Genomic DNA, 20678 nt, shown 5'->3' with positions numbered 1-20678 from the left:
CAAAATCTCACAGCAAACTTAATAAATTGCAAAACATAATGAAACTGTAATATCATTTTGTGACCCAAGTATCAATATATTGATATTCTGTTGCGGAATCCCTGGCAATTTCTAGCCCTTGTATCTACATGTGATTTTTTAGGGATGCATTACACTTTTTCTAACATATCCTATAGACATTGGGTTATTTAGCAACATAAATTTGATTCTGTATGATTGAGTGTGTGTATGTTTATGAGGGTAGACTATAATAGACTGGACTAGCCTACTGTCTCAAAGACCGACAAATAAAGCTTCAGTGCCAGCAATACCCTGAATTGGATAGGTAGGTATGGAAAAATGCATGTACTCTTTATCAGTAAGGGTACAACTAATACAAACACTAATAATATCACTTTTGATTTCTTTGTCCAAATTCTTTTAATATTACCTACTCTGAACATACCATATAAATCCTGACTGTAAAACTTTTTTCTATTGTCTGGTACAGCATTATGTAATTTTAAGCATAATACACAATAATGACTTACTGTGAAATTATTTATTAACCATTTTGCTTTTGAAATTTTTCTCAGTTTTAAAGTTCATCATCATCATTTTTGTTGTGCTTTTGCTGGTGTGGATCATGGCAGTAACATACTGGTCTGTTCCAAACAACCCTGCCTATCCTCAGCAACTTCCTCCAGTATGAATGGTGCTATAGGGTCCAACCAGTAAATCAATCTCTTTGTCCTCATACTTAGCTCCCAATTGAACACAATGGACCAGACCAATATTACTGAAACTACTGCTACTGCACCAATTTGCTGGTTATTCTCATGAAAACCTCTATCCTCACTTAATAGAATACATTGAATATTATAATATTATATAATATTATAATAGAATATTGAATAAGGTCCAAACTACTTTGCATTGTAAAACTGATGTTCCTTTATGTAATGTTTGATCCATAATTTGCTCCCTTTAGTATGTGGTGTCAAACAAATGAAGAATCACCATAATAATATATTTTTTCTGTAATCAATCAATATATAAAAGTTTTCAAGACCACTGTTGTTAACTTTTATCCATTGTACTTGTTTGCATTTTTAGTCAGATATTTAAAAAAGAAGAAAAAAAAGAGTTTATACAAGAAAGCCAACAGTATGTACGCAGATATGAAAAAACATCTTCAGGGTTTCAGCATGTAAAATCTAGCAAACTTAGTAAACAAACCTTAAATAATTTCTTAAGGGTATGAAAAAAAATTAGTGTCATACCTATAGGTTTCAATGGGACTATAATTTGTAGCCCAACAAAAATTCATGCTGTAATCCACTTGTGCCTAGGTCAGGAACAATGAACCATTTACAGAGTGATGTATCTCACAGATAAATAGTACAAGTTAACCTGTGTTAAAAATCCACATGTGTTAGAACAGGGGTTCTCAAACCCGGTCTTCAGGGCCCACTGTGGCTTCAGGTTTTTGTTCCAAGCAGATTCATAATAAGTGACAACAACTAATAACACTGATCTCATTTAATTAGCTGGTAATTTTTTTTCTATTCTCTTATTCTACATTCAGAAAAGCACAGCAGCATGATTTTTACATTTATAAGAAACTTAGAAACATTTCTGTTTTTGCTATGGATTTAAATGCTTAACTCTTTTTTCAATATATTTTGTCCTTTCTCTGTGTAGTTTGCTCCCTTCATTGTATCTTAATAATGACAATTAAAATAAGCAGAGTAGACATCCAGGCAAACAACACTGAATCATGAAAGGCTGCTACTACTTTAGCATCAGACTCACAAATTACTAAGTAATGTATTGATTGAACAATTAGAACACTTAGAAAAGTAGAATGAAAATAAAGATGAAAATATTGTTAAAAAGAATAAAATACATTATTCTCTTATAACTGTTTAATACATTTTAATATATTTTTTTTTACCAAACTTAGTTTTCTCATTTCTATATTGTTCCCAAAACTGGGAATCTGGGAAATAACAGTTCACTTGATTAGCCCAGGAGTCCAATTAAAAATAGAAGCTGGTTGGAACAAAAACCTGAAGCCACAGTGGTCCCCAGGTTAGAGTTTGAGAACCCCTGTGTTAGAACAAGACTTCTTAGAATGACAATCTTTTGGTGTACATCTTTATATGGGAAATCCTATGCACACAGTACACCTATTTCCTGAAAAGTATTGCACAACTGTTCATCAACAATCACTTCAGCACTTATGTTGCTCAGGAGGAATGAAAAAATAAACCTAAAAATGTTTGTATATCCTAATTAAAACATAAAGTACTAAAATTCCCAAATTGTATTATTAAAATTACAATTGCATGCTAATTATACTATTTATTTATTTACCATGTGTTTGTGTCAACTGTTTTGAGTAGACATGTAAGTATAAATTTCATTGTATTATGTACACATGACAATAAACCGGCTTTAGATTTAGGGAATACCCTCTACTTAACATCTGAAGAGGTTAAAGGGACACTGGTACAATAATTAGCCAACTGTACTCATCTTCTTGAGCGCTTTCCTGCACTTGTGTGATAGCAGGTAATTTTTTGCATAACAAGGTGTGACATAACAGTATATGCAGTGGAGTTGTTTTAGGACTGCTAAATGATTTTAACTGGATATTTTTCAGTACAGAAAAAAATTTTCAACTTAAAGTGGCAACAAAAGAAATTACAACCTAAAAGTGTTTTAATTGTTGTAATGCTTGTGTCCCAGTCGGCTGTAAACTGCATAACCTTCAACTATCTATTATTCTCTAAACTATTTTCTTTTATTATGACAAAGTGGTCAGAAGCTAGAACTAATCTTGGCACAATTGTTTGCAAGACTGGATCCAAAACTGGACATAATGCCTCTCTACCACACTGCACACTCATACACAATGAAACTCACTTTATACAGATTTACCAAATAATGGAACATACATGTCTCTGGAACTTGAAATGAAATGCAAATACCTGGTAAAAACCACATGAAGAGCATGCACACTCCACACAGTGCCCAGTGACCAAGCCAAGAATCAAACATTTTGTCACTGGAGAAAATAAAAATTTGCAATCATATTAATTTTAAATTAATCAGCTCTGAGTCTGAGTACTAACATCTCAGTATAATCAACTGTTATGAGAAATGGCGAGTGATTTTACAATGAGCAGAGCATCATAATAATCACTTAAACAGTTGAAAGCTGCAGAGAGAAGGATCTTATAAACAGAAGTGCTGAATTTAGGCAGCACTGTCAGTTGAAACTCCACTTGCACAAAGGCATTTGAGGAGAATCATAGAGCATGACATAGCAAGATCACTTGAAAACAACAGGTATACTTGAAGAGAATGTTGTAATAAGGTTACTATTCACAAAGGCCAAACCTATTAACAGGTAGATCAGAATCATAGTGGGCAATAGCACTATATACCAAGAACAGCAACACTTAGCATTACTTCACTAACTCATGCTAAAGAATTAGTTTCTTAGTTGCTTTACTGGTGTATGTCACAAAGACAACAGAACCTTTAATAGTATTAGTATTAGGTATGTGTTAGGGTTGTCAGATTATAAAAAACAGTTTACATCCATCCATTCTTTCATTAATTCACGAACTGATCTACTAAATGTGTTATTATAGAGTTGTTAGAACTAGAAAACATCTCTGCAGCATCAGGCTGAAACCAACCCTGCATGGAATGCAATTTTATATTGACTTAACATTAGAAATATTATATTTATCTTTATCTTACATCCATATGTCCTTTTCATACTTTGGCAATTCAAGATATGATTCTTGCCTTGGCATGTGTGTACATAGAATATGCATGTTCTATTCTTCCTGTGTTTCTGTAGGTCTGCTGCAAGATGCTCTAGTTATCATCCCACATTCAAAAGACATGTATGTTAGGATAAATCATAACTTTAAATTGTCCTGGGTAAGTGAATGTGAGTAAGTACAGGAATGTATCCTGCAACAGATTTATGTACCATCTGGGTTGACTTCAGCCTTAAATGCTTTGCCTGTAGGGTAAACTCTGGCTTCCTGCAACTTTGTATTGGGCTACGCAAGTTGGAAAATGGATGGATATTCACACATATACTGTAACTCTGTATAAGATCAAATAAAACTCTATATAAGAATATGTCACTGCCTATGACTAATTTTCAGTTATCGATATTAAATAAAAATAAGAATGTGGATACTTTTGTAAACAAGAATCTTAGGTTATTTTTAAAAATGAGGAAATAACTGTGTTCTAACTTGGGAAATGTTCTATTTATTCTTGCAGTCGATTTGGTACCAAGTGTGCCCGATGTGGCAGACAGATTTACGCCAGCGACTGGGTGAGAAGAGCCCGGGGAAATGCCTATCACTTAGCCTGCTTTGCCTGTTTTTCCTGCAAAAGACAGCTGTCCACAGGAGAGGAGTTTGGTCTGGTGGAAGAGAAGGTGCTTTGCCGTATTCACTATGACACTATGGTGGAAAACCTAAAGCGTGCAGCAGAGAGTGGTATGCGCCTTGTGACATCTTCTTGGTTGTAGTAATGTAGTAGTGACCAAAAATGCTTTTCTTACTTTATGCTTTGCATATCTAGGAATATATAAACAGATGTTCTTTCTAATTTTAAAATCTCTGGCATTTATTTGTTAATTTAAGTACTTTTTAAAGGTACCCATTTACAAATAAATGTTCTGCAATGATTATGCTAGTCACAAACCACTCATCTACTCATAGAAACAAATTAATATTAAATGCATTGGCAATAAATTCCCATTTATATGTTTCTAGAAAAAAAATTGGGTTACTGATCTGTTCAAGATTGCCTTCTGTCTTCTTGTACCTGATACTTCCATGAATGGCACCACTTCCCTGTGATGCTATACTGAAAAATGTGATTGATATACAGGTAAATAGATGTATGGATAGATATTTCACGTAGACAGGACTTATAAAGTGTTCTCCATATTTCACTGTTCAAGTATGGCCCAACAATTAATCACATTTAATGCAGTGTGGTGTGGTGAGTCACTACTGATATCTATTGTGTTAGAGGAATTACCTGTTATCAGCTGGAATTTCTTTCAACCTTAATAATTTATTAAAATGAATAAACCAATAAGCAGCCAACACGGTGACTCATTGGTTGGTTAATGTTTTTCATAGGGTGCTCATATTTTCTTCCATATCCAAAGACATGCATGTTAGGTAATCTGTCAACTTTATATTGGTCTTACAAAAGTTAGCGTGAGTACATGTATGTATGTGACTTGTGCCATATTAAAGGGATATGCTCCAACACCATTCTCATGTAATGGAGGAAACAGGTTTGGAAAATCAATGAATAGACTATCTTTACATCACACATAAATTACATGTACTTTGTTTTTTCTTTGGGCTTGATTTTTGCAGTTGGTTAATCAAAGTTAAATAATATGCTGGCTGTGAGATTCCATAGTTGACTGCTGTATACATTTGGCCCACTGAAGCCACTGAAACAGCATGACCCCTGACAAGTTCAAAGAGAACATTTCTTCACATGAGTACAAAAAACAGTAAGAGTAAGGGAGTAAGACTGTGGAGGTGTCTAAACAGCATCAACCACATAACAGGGCACTCTGAAATTTGTTTCTTATTCTATTGTGAAAATGTTTAACCCTGTATATTACATAATACATACTATTGTTCATACTTCAGTGTAGAGCTACCTCATGGTGCATTAGAAACAATATTTTTAGAGGAGGCACAATTTAAGGTGCTAAGTCATTTCCAATTTCTTCAATTAATTATGAAAAGACAAAATGTAATGTACTGTTTCATTTGTATTTATAGATGCTGGTGTAAAGCTGAAACATTAACATTACAAAGCATTAAGACTTTACTAAGATGGATGCTATTTCATAAAGAACTCTATCACTGTTGCAGTATGAAATTAAAATCAGAGGAAAAAGTACTCCTGCAGTATTCTTAGTAACTTTAACAATAAAATGCACATTTGAAGTAGCATATCTGAAGCTCAGTACAAAGATGAGTTTATCGGAAATCAGCTGGGCATTAGTTACACTTTTAAACTGCCTAAAAAAACTTTGCACAAGGGGACATTTAGCCAGCTCACCTTTATTTGTGACACATAATTTTCACAATTTGTGCTATCACGCTAAATTTGTCCTCGTCCACAAATTCCTATTTATATGCTAAATGATTCAATTCCTTTTGCATTTCAGAGTATTTGTGTTGCAAAATGCATCCATATTATGTTTACCATAAAAGTTACTACATAAAATGCCTTTTATGTTACAGAGCTTAAAATATTATGAATGCTCTCAGTGTTATGTATTTTTTTTATAAAAGTCTTTTTTTGTCCTTTGCAATTTTAAATTAAGATGAATGTGACTCTACTGCTTGTGGATGTTGAGAAAATCAAAGGAGGGAAAGTAATGACTGTTATTTTTTTAAACTTTAGGAAGTGGGATAACTTTAGAAGGAGCCCTTCCCTCGGAGCAAGACAGCCAACCAAAGCCAGCCAAGAGAGCACGCACTTCCTTTACAGCAGAGCAGCTTCAGGTGCTAAACCATAATACTGGCCTTAATTGTAGTATGCCTTAATTTTTCCCCTAATTCTAATATTTCCTTGACTTGGCTTATAGGTGATGCAGGCACAGTTTGCACAAGACAATAATCCTGATGCACAAACGCTGCAGAAACTAGCAGATATGACAGGTCTCAGCAGAAGGGTGATACAGGTGAGGTGACAGATAAACGATCTTATGTTCATTAGTGATAATGCTCATAAGTTTCTAACAGGTAACAGTAGTAAAATATGCAGAAGAAAGCTTTTTTTTATATAGCTGATAATATCAATAAGCAAGAAAGTGGATCAGATCCATTGAGTTTCCCATAAGATTGAATATGTGCTTACAAATAACAACTTAAAAAAAACTTTTGTCTAGATCATACCTACAATGAGTTATCTCTTGTCCTAGATCTTTCAGACTTTGACTTTAAATCTTCAACAATAACTATAGAATTTTTATTTTCTCCAAGAACACATCACCCTGGGTTTTTCTATGTTTCTCTGCAACTGCTTCAAAGTAAATCAGTAATGTTCACTGTTTTTGGCAAATATGCTCATTATATCATTGCCTATGGTCTATGCTAATGTCACAGGCTATTTTTTACATCTATATTTTATAATTTGGATTTTTCCTTTAAAATTCCCATTATTGATTAGTGCCTTAAAATAACACTGAAATCATAACAATTTAAGGTGATATTACTAAAGTATCTAATGTCAATATAACACTTAAAAAAACTGGCAGCAATTAAAACAAAAAATGCTTACTCCTTGCCACTAAAAGTTAATCCTAATCCAAAAAAAAAACTGATGCAAGGCAAGAATCCACTTTATTGCAGTGTTCTCAAATGCAGCAACTGATACACTTGCAGAGGCAAACTGTACAGTGCTTAACTGGCATGGCAGAATGTTTGTTGACTGTAAAAATGGGTATTTTTTCATTGTGTTTTCTGACCACTTTATTTATGATCAATCTATGTTCCCAAAGTGTGACTGGTATAGTGCAACTACACTGCCATCTCTCTATATTTACATGCTTTTGTAATATCTAAAACATGTTTTGTCTTTTGGAACATTCTGTGTGATCAGTACTGTATATTAAAAGTTCATAAACATACCTAATCCAATGTAAACTTGCCAGGGGGCCGAAGTCTCTATCTGAGATACACAGACTAAAATTTGATCACAAAAAATTATACAGACATTTATCCTTTATTAATTATATTATATTATATTATCTGTTTAATTATAGAGTAGATAAAACAATATATGGAGCTTCTGTAAGAAGGCTGCTGCTTGCACAGTGCCTGGAAGTCATCCCTGGAAGCATAAATGCTATCTGGAATTGCTACTGAAATTTTAACATCACAGGGAGCGCAAACCTATCAAATAAGCTTTAGGCACAAGACAGAAACCAACCAAAATTAATTTAAACCCATCAAATAATCTTTCATGGATGCTTTTAAAATGTGGGTGGAAACCAAAAAAAACTCATGCAGACAAAAAGTCAAGAGTATAATGTCCACATAGACAGTGATCAAAGGGGGTTGTACCACTAACCTCTGCACCACTGTGGCTCTAATTATATTATTTTCAGAACTCTTAAACTAGTCAAGGATTTTCCAAGCGTGTCCCGGACATGGGATTTGAATCTTACATACTTGATCCATTGGGCAATGCACTGTGGGAATAATCAGACATAGATTTTATAACTGTCCATTATAGGGCGTGCCCATGATACCTACATTTGGTTGTAATCAGCTAATTTAGAGCTGTCGATCAATCCAACAAAGTGTCTTTGAACTATGGGAGGAGATACACAAGTATGTGGTGGGAACTTACAAACCATACACAGAAAGGACCTTAGTTAGGAATCAAACTCAGGTCATACTGCTTTGAGCCTGGTGCTGTTAAAGCTTACCAATGCATTGATACAGATTTGAAAATCAAACAGATGCCATATTATATTTCAAGCACTTTTCAGTTTCAGCATTTCATGTCATACTTGAGTGTCTGAGCTGAGATTAAAAAATAAACAAGTAGAAAAGCTTTTTACATTGAAGTAGCATAACAATTTTATCAAAGAAGCCCCCACAAGTGTGGATGTTTTATTTAGAGTACGTCTAAGCTCATTTTCTTCACCTTCACAATAGTTCAAAAACCAATAATATTTTATTTTGTGCTGTCCTAATATATGTGCTGCTTTAACAGTAACTTTCCATAAAGAATTACATACTGTAGAACACTAGATTTTGCTTCTCTCAGTCTCCACACATTGAGTTTTGGGCTTGTGGGTAACGCTTAAGTTTACATTGAAGATGAGTCACTCACTTTGTTATTTCTTGGGAATCACGCCCTTTCAGATTTCCCACCATTGAATGTATTTGTGCTGTTTTCCATCCCTCCTGCACTGAATACTGCAAGATTTTTTCTAACACCATTTTTTCTTCTTTTTTTTCATTTAATTACAAAAGGTCAGTTTCTGACAGAGTTGTTTTTTCATTTTTTGTTTATTAGTGTTGTTGTTATACGAGCATGCCAGTGTTGCTTAGAGAATGCATTGATATCTGGAGGAAAAAGAAGAACTACTTGCAAAATGTTTCAACTTCTCATTTCATGTTATTTATTAATTCCACTATTACGTAATCCTAATGTGTTAATTTGTAGATTTACTGCTGATAAATATCTTTACTTGGCACACGTGAATGCAGGTATGAGAACATTAGAAGAGCTAACATTAGTGATTTTTTTGTAGGTGTGGTTTCAGAACTGCAGAGCAAGACACAAAAAGCACACTCCCCAACACAGTGGACCTTCACAAGGCCCTCCACAGTCTAGAATGCCTCCTTCACTCCCTGAGGACATTCATTACTCGCCATTCAGCAGTCCAGAGAGAGCCCGCATGGTTGCTCTGCACGGATATATTGAAAGTGAGTAACTGCATCAAATATCAATGGAGGAAGTGCTAATTCTTTCATTACTTCATGTCATGCCTGAGGGCTGCTTTGATCAGTGTATGCCTGGCTCCTGTCTTATGCAAGGGAATGGAGTTTGTGCACAAAGTAAATGTGGTTAATAATGCAAGAAAAAGATTGTTGGGGAGAAAAACTAAACAAAATGTAGTTAGTAATGATGTTACAATTAAGCTAGAATAAAAATAGTTGTAATTGCGGTATTTTCTGCCCAGTGTTCAGCTTATGAATAGTGTACCAAACAATAGCCAACTAGATTATAGCAAAAATAAATGGCCACAGTAAATGCAGAGTTTTTTATTTTTACAGATAAATGATAATCAAAAGCAACACTGGGCCTCTGATGACTCTTTTCCTAATGTTGTCCATTTTTGCTTTCAATTAAAAAACATTCCATCCATCCATTATCTAACCCGCTATATCCTAACTACAGGGTCACGGGGGTCCACTGGAGTCAATCCCAGCCAACACAGGGCGCAAGGCAGGAAACAAACCCCAGGCAGGGTGCCATCCCACCGCAGATTAAAAAACATTGGGAGGGCTAATTTAAATATCATGAATGATTTGTATTGTTTGTAAGATAACAGGGCTGTGTTTACTAAGTTCAATTTCATATAAATAATTTATTTGGTAAAATGTAGCCTGGTTGTGACTAGCAAATAGCAGCATGAATGATAAAAACTCATTCTTACTTAATTATAATACTCTTTACTCAAAAAAATATTATATAGTACATAACATTCTCAGACATCTTTAATTCAATTTAGGGTCTCTTGGGGGTACAGCCTCCCCCTTAGTACTGGGCATAAGATGCTGGATCTGTGAATCAGTAGCACTAACTACTGCACTGCCATGTCATCCTTAACAGATATATTATTTGACCATATGTTATAAGAATGTTTTATGGACAAGTGGTCTGACGAGAGTAAAAGCACACTAGTGATCTCCAAAAGACAACAAACGTGGTAATATTTGCAATGAAGACTAAAACAAGGACAAACAATAAGGTATCCCAAGAGGTTTATCTAGAGGCAAAATTGAGCTTCTAATATCTGGAATGAAAATCCACAGCCGCTGTAGCTCTCACTGTAGTTTTATGCATGGGCTAATGGGAAATGCCAACAAGTCAAAACTATCCTGCATCTTTGGCTAACACCAATATGAAGTTATTTGCGGTAGAAAATATTGAATTGTGAAAACAGATGAATAAATTAAACATTGTGAAGCTAGTGTGGTAAAGCATGGTAGAGTCAAGCAAGACTTTTTCACACTTCAAAGTACAACATTCCTGAAGAATTATTATCCAGTATAAGCAGTCAGAATGTTATGGACAACATATCAAGACATAGGTACTTCCAGTAAGATTTTGTCTATTTTATGAACAAGTATCATATTATGATTGTTCATTTTCCTGGTCCCTTTAACTAGGGCAATATAGCTATAAATGTTACATTACTTATTGTAGCCACTTGTGTATCTGTTGTCCCACGGGTGGGACACTGCCATATTTTATTTATTTAGTGTATGTTGCAATAAACCCACGCGTTTAAAAGCAATAATGGTATTTTTTCATACACAAGGGTGTCTTCAATTAATTAAATTATAAGTTTCCTTTCTGTCTGCTCTCTTGCATTAGTAAAATATGTGATTTGCAGACATATATAACAAGGCAAGCAGCATGTCACAGCTAAGCAGGGGTAATAGATTTGACAGGCACTTTATAGCCCAAATACAGTTAAAATCCTGCATAATCCTATAAAATCTAGCTCAAAATTGGTTTGTCAAGAAAGAAAATTGCCTCCCAAATACACCTTCCTTTCCCTAAACTGCAAACATCCATGAACACCACTCCTTTGATTGGCCAACTGGTCCTTAATTTGCATTAGTGGGCCAGATAATTACATTTTGTGAGTATTTTTTCCAAATTGCTAATGTCCAAGGGTACTGCTCACAATTTTAAATGGATTTCTTTAAATGCATATGACGAACAATAGCAAAAAAAAAAATAACCTTATTATGAAAGCCCACTTAGCTATGTGTCTTGATCCTTTTTTTCTTTTCTTTTACCTCAACACTGACATTCATGTCTCTGGTGACTCTTCCTATAAAGTCAGTAGACGGATTGGGAAAGCATGGGGTTCATGAGGTCGCTGGAAAGGAGTGTGTGGCACTCCCAATATCTGTGCAAAAGGACGAAAGTCCAAGTCTTTAGAGCTCTGGTGCTTCCTGTCTTGCTATATAGTTACGAGACATGGATGCTATCCAGTGGCCTGAGACAAAGACTGGACTCTTTTGGTACTTTGTCTCTTCGGAGAATCCTTCAGCACCGCTGGTTTGAGTTTGCGTCAAATGAATTGTTGCTCATAGAGTCCCAATAGAGGCACATTACCTGCATTGTGAGGGAGCTTCAGTTACAGCACTACCGCCATGTGGTGTGATTCCCAGATGGAGATTCGGCTCACAGGACCTGCATTGTTGAGGACCCGAGTGACTGGACCAGGCTGAATGGACACCTGGCTGCGGCAGATAGAGGGTACTTTCTGGAGGGTGTGACTGGACCGTGTGTCTGCCTGGGGTGGTTGCAAACCGGGATCCTGAGTTGTTTCATCATGTAATGGGTGCGGCAACAGTTAAATGCTCTTTCCATCTACAAGTAGGAAAAAAGTTAAAATGTTATTTCCATACTGAACAAGCAAAGAGGCCCAATGTTTTGGCTGTAGAGTCATCATCAGGTGTGTCACAGGGACGTAGTATCTCATACCTTCTTTCTTGTTCAACGTGGACATAAAGTTTAACTTTTTTTTTCACTTATCAGAAGAAATGGCACCACTAAACCCAAGCAATGCAATTGCAAACATCCTGGCGAATAAAACAAATTTTGTTCATAATGGGCCCATCATTTTCAAAAATATGCTACGAAATTCATAAATATTTCTATTAGGTTAATAGTTTATTATAAATGTTGCAATCAAACAAGAAAAACTTACAAGCTATGCCACAGGCTTTAACCTTCATATTGTCTCACCAGAAGCGATAAGTTGTTTGAAATCGGGAATATCTTCCCATTCTGATAAATTGTTACTGTTTTTAAAAACTAGGGCGCTTCGCTCACTAACCACCGTGTTTGGTTTTTCAGATACACACTTGTAAGATTTTTTTTCTTTGAATTGTTGCTATTTCATTAGTTTCACTTTCATTTCAGAACTTCTGTAAAAACAACATTTGGAATCTTTCGTGTCCCAATATGCTGAATCTTTTTAATGAGGTCTGTGAGACTTGTGTTTAATGACTTTTGTACCATAATGTAGGAAAGGTTTCTCTATTTGGAATTTCAGCACAGACAAAACGATCCACATCATTAGCAGTTAATAATTGTTTTTGCAAAGTAACCAATAAATGCATGTGAGTTAAACCCCATTTTTGAAATTCTCTGACTTAAACTAATATCTTTTTGTCTGCGTCAATGCGATCTGTACTATCTTTTTTTTTGATACTGTGGCAACTGACGTAATAAAGTGTCACAAAAGTTCTACTTTAACAATCGCCGACTGCGTAACCCCAAACACGACTTTCTAACACCCTCTCCAACCCTTCCTCCCACGGGTCTCGCCTCCCCCTTACCGCATCAATCAGCACCCAGCTATCAGTATGCTGTGGTGTACTCTGCCCTCCCATTGCTATTACATTAGTTTCACTTTTATTTCAGAACTTCTGTAAAAACAATATTAGGAATCTGTCATGTCCCAATATGCTGAATCTTTTAAATGAGGTCTGTGAGACTTGTGTTTAATGACGTTGTACCATAATTTAGGATAGGTTTCTCTGTTTGGAATTTCAGCACAGACAAAACGATTCACATCATCAGCAGTTAGTATTTGTTTTTGCAAAGTAACCAATAAATGCATGTGAGTTAAACCCCGTTTTTGAAATTCTCTGACTTAAACTAATTTCCTTTTGTTTGCGTCAATGCGATCTGTGCTATCTTTTTTTTTTTTGATACTGTAGCGACTGACTTAATAGAGTGTCACAAAAGTTATACTTTAACAATCGCCGACTACGTAACAACAAACACAACTTTCTAGCACCCACTCCAACCTTTTCTCCCATGGGTCTCGCCTCCTCTTTACCGCATCAATCAGCACCCAGCTATCAGTCTGCCGTGGTGTACTCTGCTCTCCCTCAAACGGATCTAACAGTCACTTAAAACAAAAAATGCTTCAGCTTGGCCGGGACACTAACATACGTTCGACTGTAACTGCTTTCATATTCTGTACCTTTCTCTGCAAATGTATCTCTTTTCTCTGCACTGCTCTTTCTTCTTTGCTGAGAGGGTGACTTTACATGACTGAATGTTTTGCTGGCTGTCCAAGCTCTTAATTGATAAGAAGAGCGTGTCTTGCAAGACTCTTATGTTCCACGTCTCTGCGAGACTGCCCTGGGACACACCTTGGCACCAAGTCTCATGTTTACAGTCCCAGCGAGACGCTCCGTGGCCCGTCTTTGTTGTCTCGCGGGTCTTTAAAATGTCTTTTGAGAACTTCCGAAAAGATCACGTCTTGTCGCCTGGTTTTTAAATTCCAGGATTTTTTTTTTATATAGAGAGAGATGTATTTGTATTTTTCTACATGTTTACAACAGTAATTGAGTTTCCTACCTTTGCACTTTAAGACCCATTTGTCTTTTCTTTTTCTGACAGGCTATTTTATCGGCTGTAATTGGACAGTTCCCACTGAACTGCCCAATTTTATCAATAACTAGCAAAATACCCGCGCTTCGCAGCGGAGAAGTAGTGTGTTAAAGAAGTTATGAAAAAAAAGAAAACATTTTAAAAATAACGTAACATGATTGACATTGTCATGAGTGTTGCTGTCATATATATGCCTGCCTAAATAAGTCACCCTCGCTTTGCTCTTACTTTATTTACCGTTCATTTAATCATGGCTATTGGCGGAAAAATTATAAAATGGAAGGAGGATGGCTTTACCAAAACAATTATTGATGGTGAATCGATTATTCATAAAGCTTGAATTGGTGATGTTTTTCTGTGTTAACCTCATATTTTTTCAGACTTCTTCTCAAACTAAGGTGGTGCGAGGGTAAAATGAATCGGGATGCGCTGATCAATGTAATCCGTGTACCAGGAAATCATGCATTGACAAAAGCTCCCCTTTGCTTGTAATGCAAAGTGTGATTAAATGCATTATTTTTTAACTCGTTATGGAGCACATGCATCGAAGCTTCTCAGCTGTGCTTGTGCTAAGAAAAGGAAAGATTTTAAAAATAAAGTAACACGATTGTCAATGTGACCTTTTGTAAGTAGTGCCTGGAGGATTCAGTGTGGAGAAACTCGAGAGATAGCGTGTGTATTAACTTGTGGATTTTTCTGTGAGTATTTGGTGGCAGTCTGACGAAGTTGCTTCGAAAGACGGCATTAGCCGCGGAGCTCAGCTCAGACCGAAATTAGATGAATGGGAGGGGAGATGATGACGTGACTCCCCCACCCGCCTTAACTGTCAATCCCCACAAACACAGTCTCTCGGAATTTGCATAAGCACACCCCTTCACCTACAATTTTAACTTAGTTACAAAGTGATCAAAACTCTCGTTTATATCCTGCGTCCTCTCATTAAACTTGTATCCCACATTACCTGTGGGCATGTGAAATGCCAGCGGTAGCCTGTCTATGAACTTAATTTAAAGTTTAGGTTTACACCTTTCTTTCTTTCCGAGTCAGCAACACTCATGAATATGGTAGTATATGTCACTCGCTCGCTTCTTATTGTTTTTCGCTGCCTTCTCAATTATATAATGCATGTTTTCTTAAGCGCCTTTTGGAGGTCTTCCTGGTTTTCTACGCACTGCGTTGACAATCAGTTCACGTGATTACGTGGGAGGCGTGATGATGTCACACGAAACTCCGCCCCCCCACGTCATTCCAGCTCAACTCCATTAAAGTTAATGGAGAAAAATACCTTCCAGTTATGACCATTAGGCGTAGAATTTCGAAATGAAACCTGCCCAACTTTTGTAAGTAAGCTGTAAGGAATGAGCCTGCCAAACTTCAGCCTTCTACCTACACGGGAAGTTGGAGAATTAGTGATGAGTCAGTGAGTGAGTGAGTGAGTCAGTGAGTGAGGGCTTTGCCTTTTATTAGTATAGATTGGGTAGCAATAGATGTGACAGGTCATTGGTTGAATGAACTGTAACTATTTGTGAAATTAACATGTTTTACACTTTAAGTGAAGAAGGGTGTGTGACATTTTCCTGTCATTAGGTTGGAAAGAAAAAGATCTATTTTCATTAGTTTAAAGGGCATGGAAATGCAAACAGACATTTTCAGTCTTTTCAAAATCACACACAATTTCAAGAAAAATAAGGAGTCATGCCCAAGCCATTTTTTTCCATGCACAACGGATTTAAAAATCCCACCTGATCTTGTAGCTATGCAGCTCAATGAAACTGCTTTTATCAACAATCCCACCTATGTCGAGCCACATACAGTGAAAGACTCATTACAATTGGATACCTGAATTTCAGACCTTTCCAAAGATGTATAGTTAGTTATCTATGATTGGACATCTGTACATAAAAGGCAGGAAAATATATTGCATAAGCGATAACTAAATCTTTACACATTTTTATGGTCAAGGTTCTGGGACGGTGCACTGGGATTGTTTTGTTGACCTGCAATATAATGTGAAATTTGTGCTAGGGAAATGGAGGAAGTCCTAAAAAAGTTCCAGAATGCTAGTGATATGGAATATTAAGACTTTGAGTCACAGTTTCGACTCTACTTAGAACGTCACATTTGCTAAAGGATGCTGCATTTGATTTGTAAGTAATGTTTAGCATAACTTTGAAATGCTGAAGCTGCAGTTTTACAGTCCAAATATCATGGGTTCAATTACCGTATCCAGACACTGTCTGTTACATGTTCTCCCAATGTTAGTTTTCTAAGTAGTGCTTTTCAACTTCTTAATGTACTGGTGAAGTACCACAATGCTGTACCCATTCAAAGTTTCATGTAATGACCCCCACACCCCTTTGATCGAACGTTGTTGGCCATGCAAACTTTCACAGTGAACAGCTCTTTGACCAAATGTATTTGTATTGCACTATGCCAAGCCGCCCCTTGCAGTATCACAAGGAGAACCCCATCTCCCATTCGAATGTCACTGAAATATGTCATGCCACCACTCGCAGTTTCATTGAATAGAAGGCAGGAGAAGATGTATGAAAACCCCAATCTGTTGTACAAAAGTGTAAGATTTTTCTATGTCTAGTGGAATACAAAAACTATTTCAAGGACTGGATGAAAAATAATTTTAAAGTGAAGGTTTGGACGAAGACATAATTATACATATATAGTTACAAATTGTTTATTTGTTGCTTCAGAGTGTGTGATGGACACCTGGGCTTCAGCCAGCCCAAACCCTGACACAAACACACAATCACAGTCTCGGATATAAATAAAGGAAGGTTTTTGTTATAAATATCTCCAAAACGTGTTACATAAGCACAAATCACTGGTTTCTCTTTTTCTATAATAACTCTCACCACCGCACTGCCCTCCTCCAGTCAAGTGTTGCCTCTCTACCACCCAGCTCTGACTCGCCTGGATAAGGGAGTTTGGTCCCTTTTATTCTAGAGCCAGGGCGATTGCCCGATTGAAGTACTTCCGGGACACACGGAAGTCCATCACCATAGTAGGGAGCTTGTTTCCTTTCAGCGCCCTCTTGCGGCACCCTGTGACTCCAGCAGGGCTGCCTTGCCAGACTACATTTCCTGGCATGCCCTGCTGACTTCACTCTGGGCACCGAGAACCAGGGCTGCTGCCATCTAGAGAGCTGGGGGAATAAAAAACCTCCAGCAGTATCTTTCCTTTTTAATGGGCTGGCTGTCCACCCTTTCTGGTCCTTCCTTCTGGGTTTTCTTCTGGTCGGGATGCCTGTCCAGCCCTCGTGGCATCTACACTTGATAATATAAAGTGTGTGTATGTGTGCATTTTTTTCTCAAAAAAAATAAAAATATACCTGCAACTTCAATACTTGCTTCAAGAAATTGCTTAGGTGCAACAGACTAAATGTTTCCTAAAAGGGTCATAATGTCTTCAAAAAGGGGGAAATCTTGTACCAAATGGTATACAATTTGCAATACCATGGAATATGTAATCTAAACTTGGTACAATGATAGCTGACAGATTGAGGCACAGAAGGAAACTAAGGGTCATGATCATAAAATGTCTTGGTTACATACTCCTGCTTTATGGAGAAAATTCCTAAAATGCCAAATTTTTTTTTGTCTTTTATTTAGTTAGATTTAAGGTTTTAATTCATATAAAGACTTTCTTTTAAAAATTTGAAGCTTTATACTCATTACTCTTAAGTCATTTAAAGCATCTTTATTACAAGTTAGCAGAAAAACACCCGTTCTTGTTTTTGGGATATAGTTTAGGTACAATAATGCAAAATACTCCTTAAAGTACAGAATCATCAGGGTCTGCAAAACATATTAAATCAAAACATAAACATTTGTCTTTGTTTCTTAATAACACTACTATAAAAGCATTCAATGTTTAGTAGAATATGTGACATCTTTTCCAGCATACAATTTTTATTTCTGGTAGATGTTTTCCAAAAAATGCAGTGCTCTCTTCTAAATGCTGCTTGGCTACGTTTATTAAAACCTGCTCCGCCCTCTTTTTTAAAAGTCTGCACCTGTTTGTAATTTTAAACATACCTGTGCAAGGACAAAAGTATTTGGCACAGTTGTTTTGTTTGTCTGAGGTGACCATGACAGATCAGCCATCCAGCTCTGTGAAGAGGATTACTTGTGTTCTACTTTGTGTATTGTATTTACCCCATTTATTTGCTACCCATTGCACAACCACCCTACCTGGAAGGGTCTCTCTCTTTCTCTCTTTGAACTGCCTCTCCCAAGATTGTTTACATCTTTTACCCTACAAGTCTTTTGGGTAGTTTTCTTCTTGTCTTATTTGAGAATCAAAGCTGGGGGCTTTCAAAACAACCAGGGTCAGTTAAAGTGCATTAAGGCATTCCTTGTGGGATGTTGGACTATACAAGAAGTAAATTGTTGCTTCCCATTGTGTGATGGTATACACCTATTCTATCACTCTGAAATATTTCTGAGAGGATGGGGTCGGGGACAGGAGACCCACCCCCACTGATGGTATGTACATTTTGTCTACCGCTGGTATTGGGCAATTTTTTTGGGCAAATTCTTAAGGTCACTTATTAAGAACCTGGCAACCCTGCAACTGTCATTATAATAGTATCACATATATTCATGATGATGTAAGGTAGGGATGGGCAGATGGCTACTAAAGTATCGATGCTTCCAATCCTGACCTTTTAATTTAAACATCAATGTTCACATTAAAAGTAGAGATACTACACATTTTAAATAATATGCAAGTTCATTAGAAATTATTTTTAAAAATCATTTGATGGTGAGAGCATGATTATTAAATGTGTCATATTTTGTAAAACGGGAGCTACTTTTCCTTCTATGCTTTTCATCGTCCTGTATTTGCCCTGGCAGTGCGGTGATCCTCTAGGCAAAGCAGTTGTTACTGTGTATATAAGGCAATGGCAGAAAGAAAGCAAAGCGTTGTTTGGAGTTATTTTACTCCACTAAACAAAAATTAAGCAAAATGTGATATGTTTAGATGACCATACCTTATTGCAGCAACAGCACAAACCTGGTAAAACAACAAGGAAATTAGTCACGTTGCCAAGCACAAGGAGTTACAACAGAGGAAATCAGAAGACAGCACAGATACTCAGGCTAAAAAGCCTGGCACTGTTGCCAAAGGGCTGTAGTCTACTCTTAAAGAACCCTCCCAGAACAGCAGGCAGTACACAGGTAACGTTAGTAATGTAAACTGATGTAATGTAAACTGTTGTTGTAACAGTTTGGACAGAAAAAAATCAATGTCTGTTTTAATTGAGGAGTATATTACATTTATAACTTGATGAATGGACGTACTTAGAACACATTTTCAAAATTCTATGTTTATTATGTCCATAAAAAACAAAATGATTGCTCGATATTAGCTTTACTTCACTCTGGCTGTAAAAACAATGCTAAAAGCGGTAGTCCCGAGCATTACCCGAGCGACGTTATAAGAGCATCTTCTCCTCTTATCTGTAGAAATGCCTAGTAATAATGGCGTCTTGTAAAAAAAAAGGTTTTCAGCAGCCTAAGTGCTGCACACTCTTGACACTGATATGGGCAGTAATGTTGACGAGCCTCACATCAACAGTGATGATGAAGTGAGTCTGTCTTCAGGCAGCAAAACCAAAAGTGATTCAGATGAATCCGAAAGTGGCGCTCACTTGGTAATTACATCACCATTATACTTTTTACACTTCTGACTTGTTTACTTTTAGTGTTTTGCACATTTTACAATAAAAAATAAAAATGTTATTTTTTTGAGCAACACCTTTAACATGTTCTTTGAGCAAAAATGTAACCCAAACGCTTGTTATTTTTCATGAACTGAACATGATTAATAATTTCTTTTAATAAACAAGCAAAGCTGTCTGATCTTTGGCACTATATGTAATAGTCTACTAATGTAAAGTCTTTAAAATGTGACTTTCTGATGTCCACACATACTATAAGTTTTCATTGAAGATTAACCATTCTTGCAAGATGGCACTCTGGCTGCATCAGTATTGGTATTGGCAATACTGGCCTCAGTATCACCCGGAATTGGAGTGAAAAGAAAATCAATAGTATCTTCCATCACTAATGTAAGGAAGGCAGTGTGGTCTTCAGTCTTGGTTATCTGGGTTGGCAGTGGTTTCCATTACCCCAATGTTTACTTTCTCGTATACAAAGTATAGAGAAACTATTGTAATCCTCCAAAAATTCAACCTCAAGATTTTGATGAGTCTCAACGTTTTAGACCTCCCTGAGCCTGAAAATACCATTTTTTGAATTATGTCTGTGTTGTCTGTCTGTGCGTGTGTGTCTGTAAACACAATCACTTGAGTACGCTTTCACTTAGGTCAACCAAATTTGGCATACAAGTATTATGTACTGAGAAATCAAGCACAATTACACCTTTTATTGGCTAACGAAAAAGGTTACAATATAAAA

General features: G+C 36.4%; 1 protein-coding gene across 4 annotated transcripts in view; it reads left to right on the top strand.

Moving 5' to 3' along the window:
• The window catches only part of lhx6a (LIM homeobox 6a), a 50650-nt gene that overhangs the window by 23151 nt on the left and 6821 nt on the right, over positions 1 to 20678 (top strand). For all 4 annotated transcript variants that reach the window (XR_005634862.1, XM_039762809.1, XM_039762807.1 and 1 more), the window contains 4 exons: positions 4297 to 4517; positions 6469 to 6569; positions 6653 to 6748; positions 9335 to 9509. Coding sequence is in view for 3 of the 4 variants with exons in the window: in XM_039762809.1 (XP_039618743.1) it covers positions 4297 to 4517; positions 6469 to 6569; positions 6653 to 6748; positions 9335 to 9509 (593 nt within the window). In the remaining variant the exon portion in view is untranslated. The remainder of the gene's footprint in view (positions 1 to 4296; positions 4518 to 6468; positions 6570 to 6652; positions 6749 to 9334; positions 9510 to 20678) is intronic.

The sequence above is a fragment of the Polypterus senegalus genome, chromosome 9 (assembly GCF_016835505.1).
Source record: "Polypterus senegalus isolate Bchr_013 chromosome 9, ASM1683550v1, whole genome shotgun sequence".
NCBI lineage: Eukaryota > Metazoa > Chordata > Cladistia > Polypteriformes > Polypteridae > Polypterus > Polypterus senegalus.
Note: the sequence above shows the minus strand (reverse complement) of the source record. Positions and strands in the feature narration are given on the sequence as shown.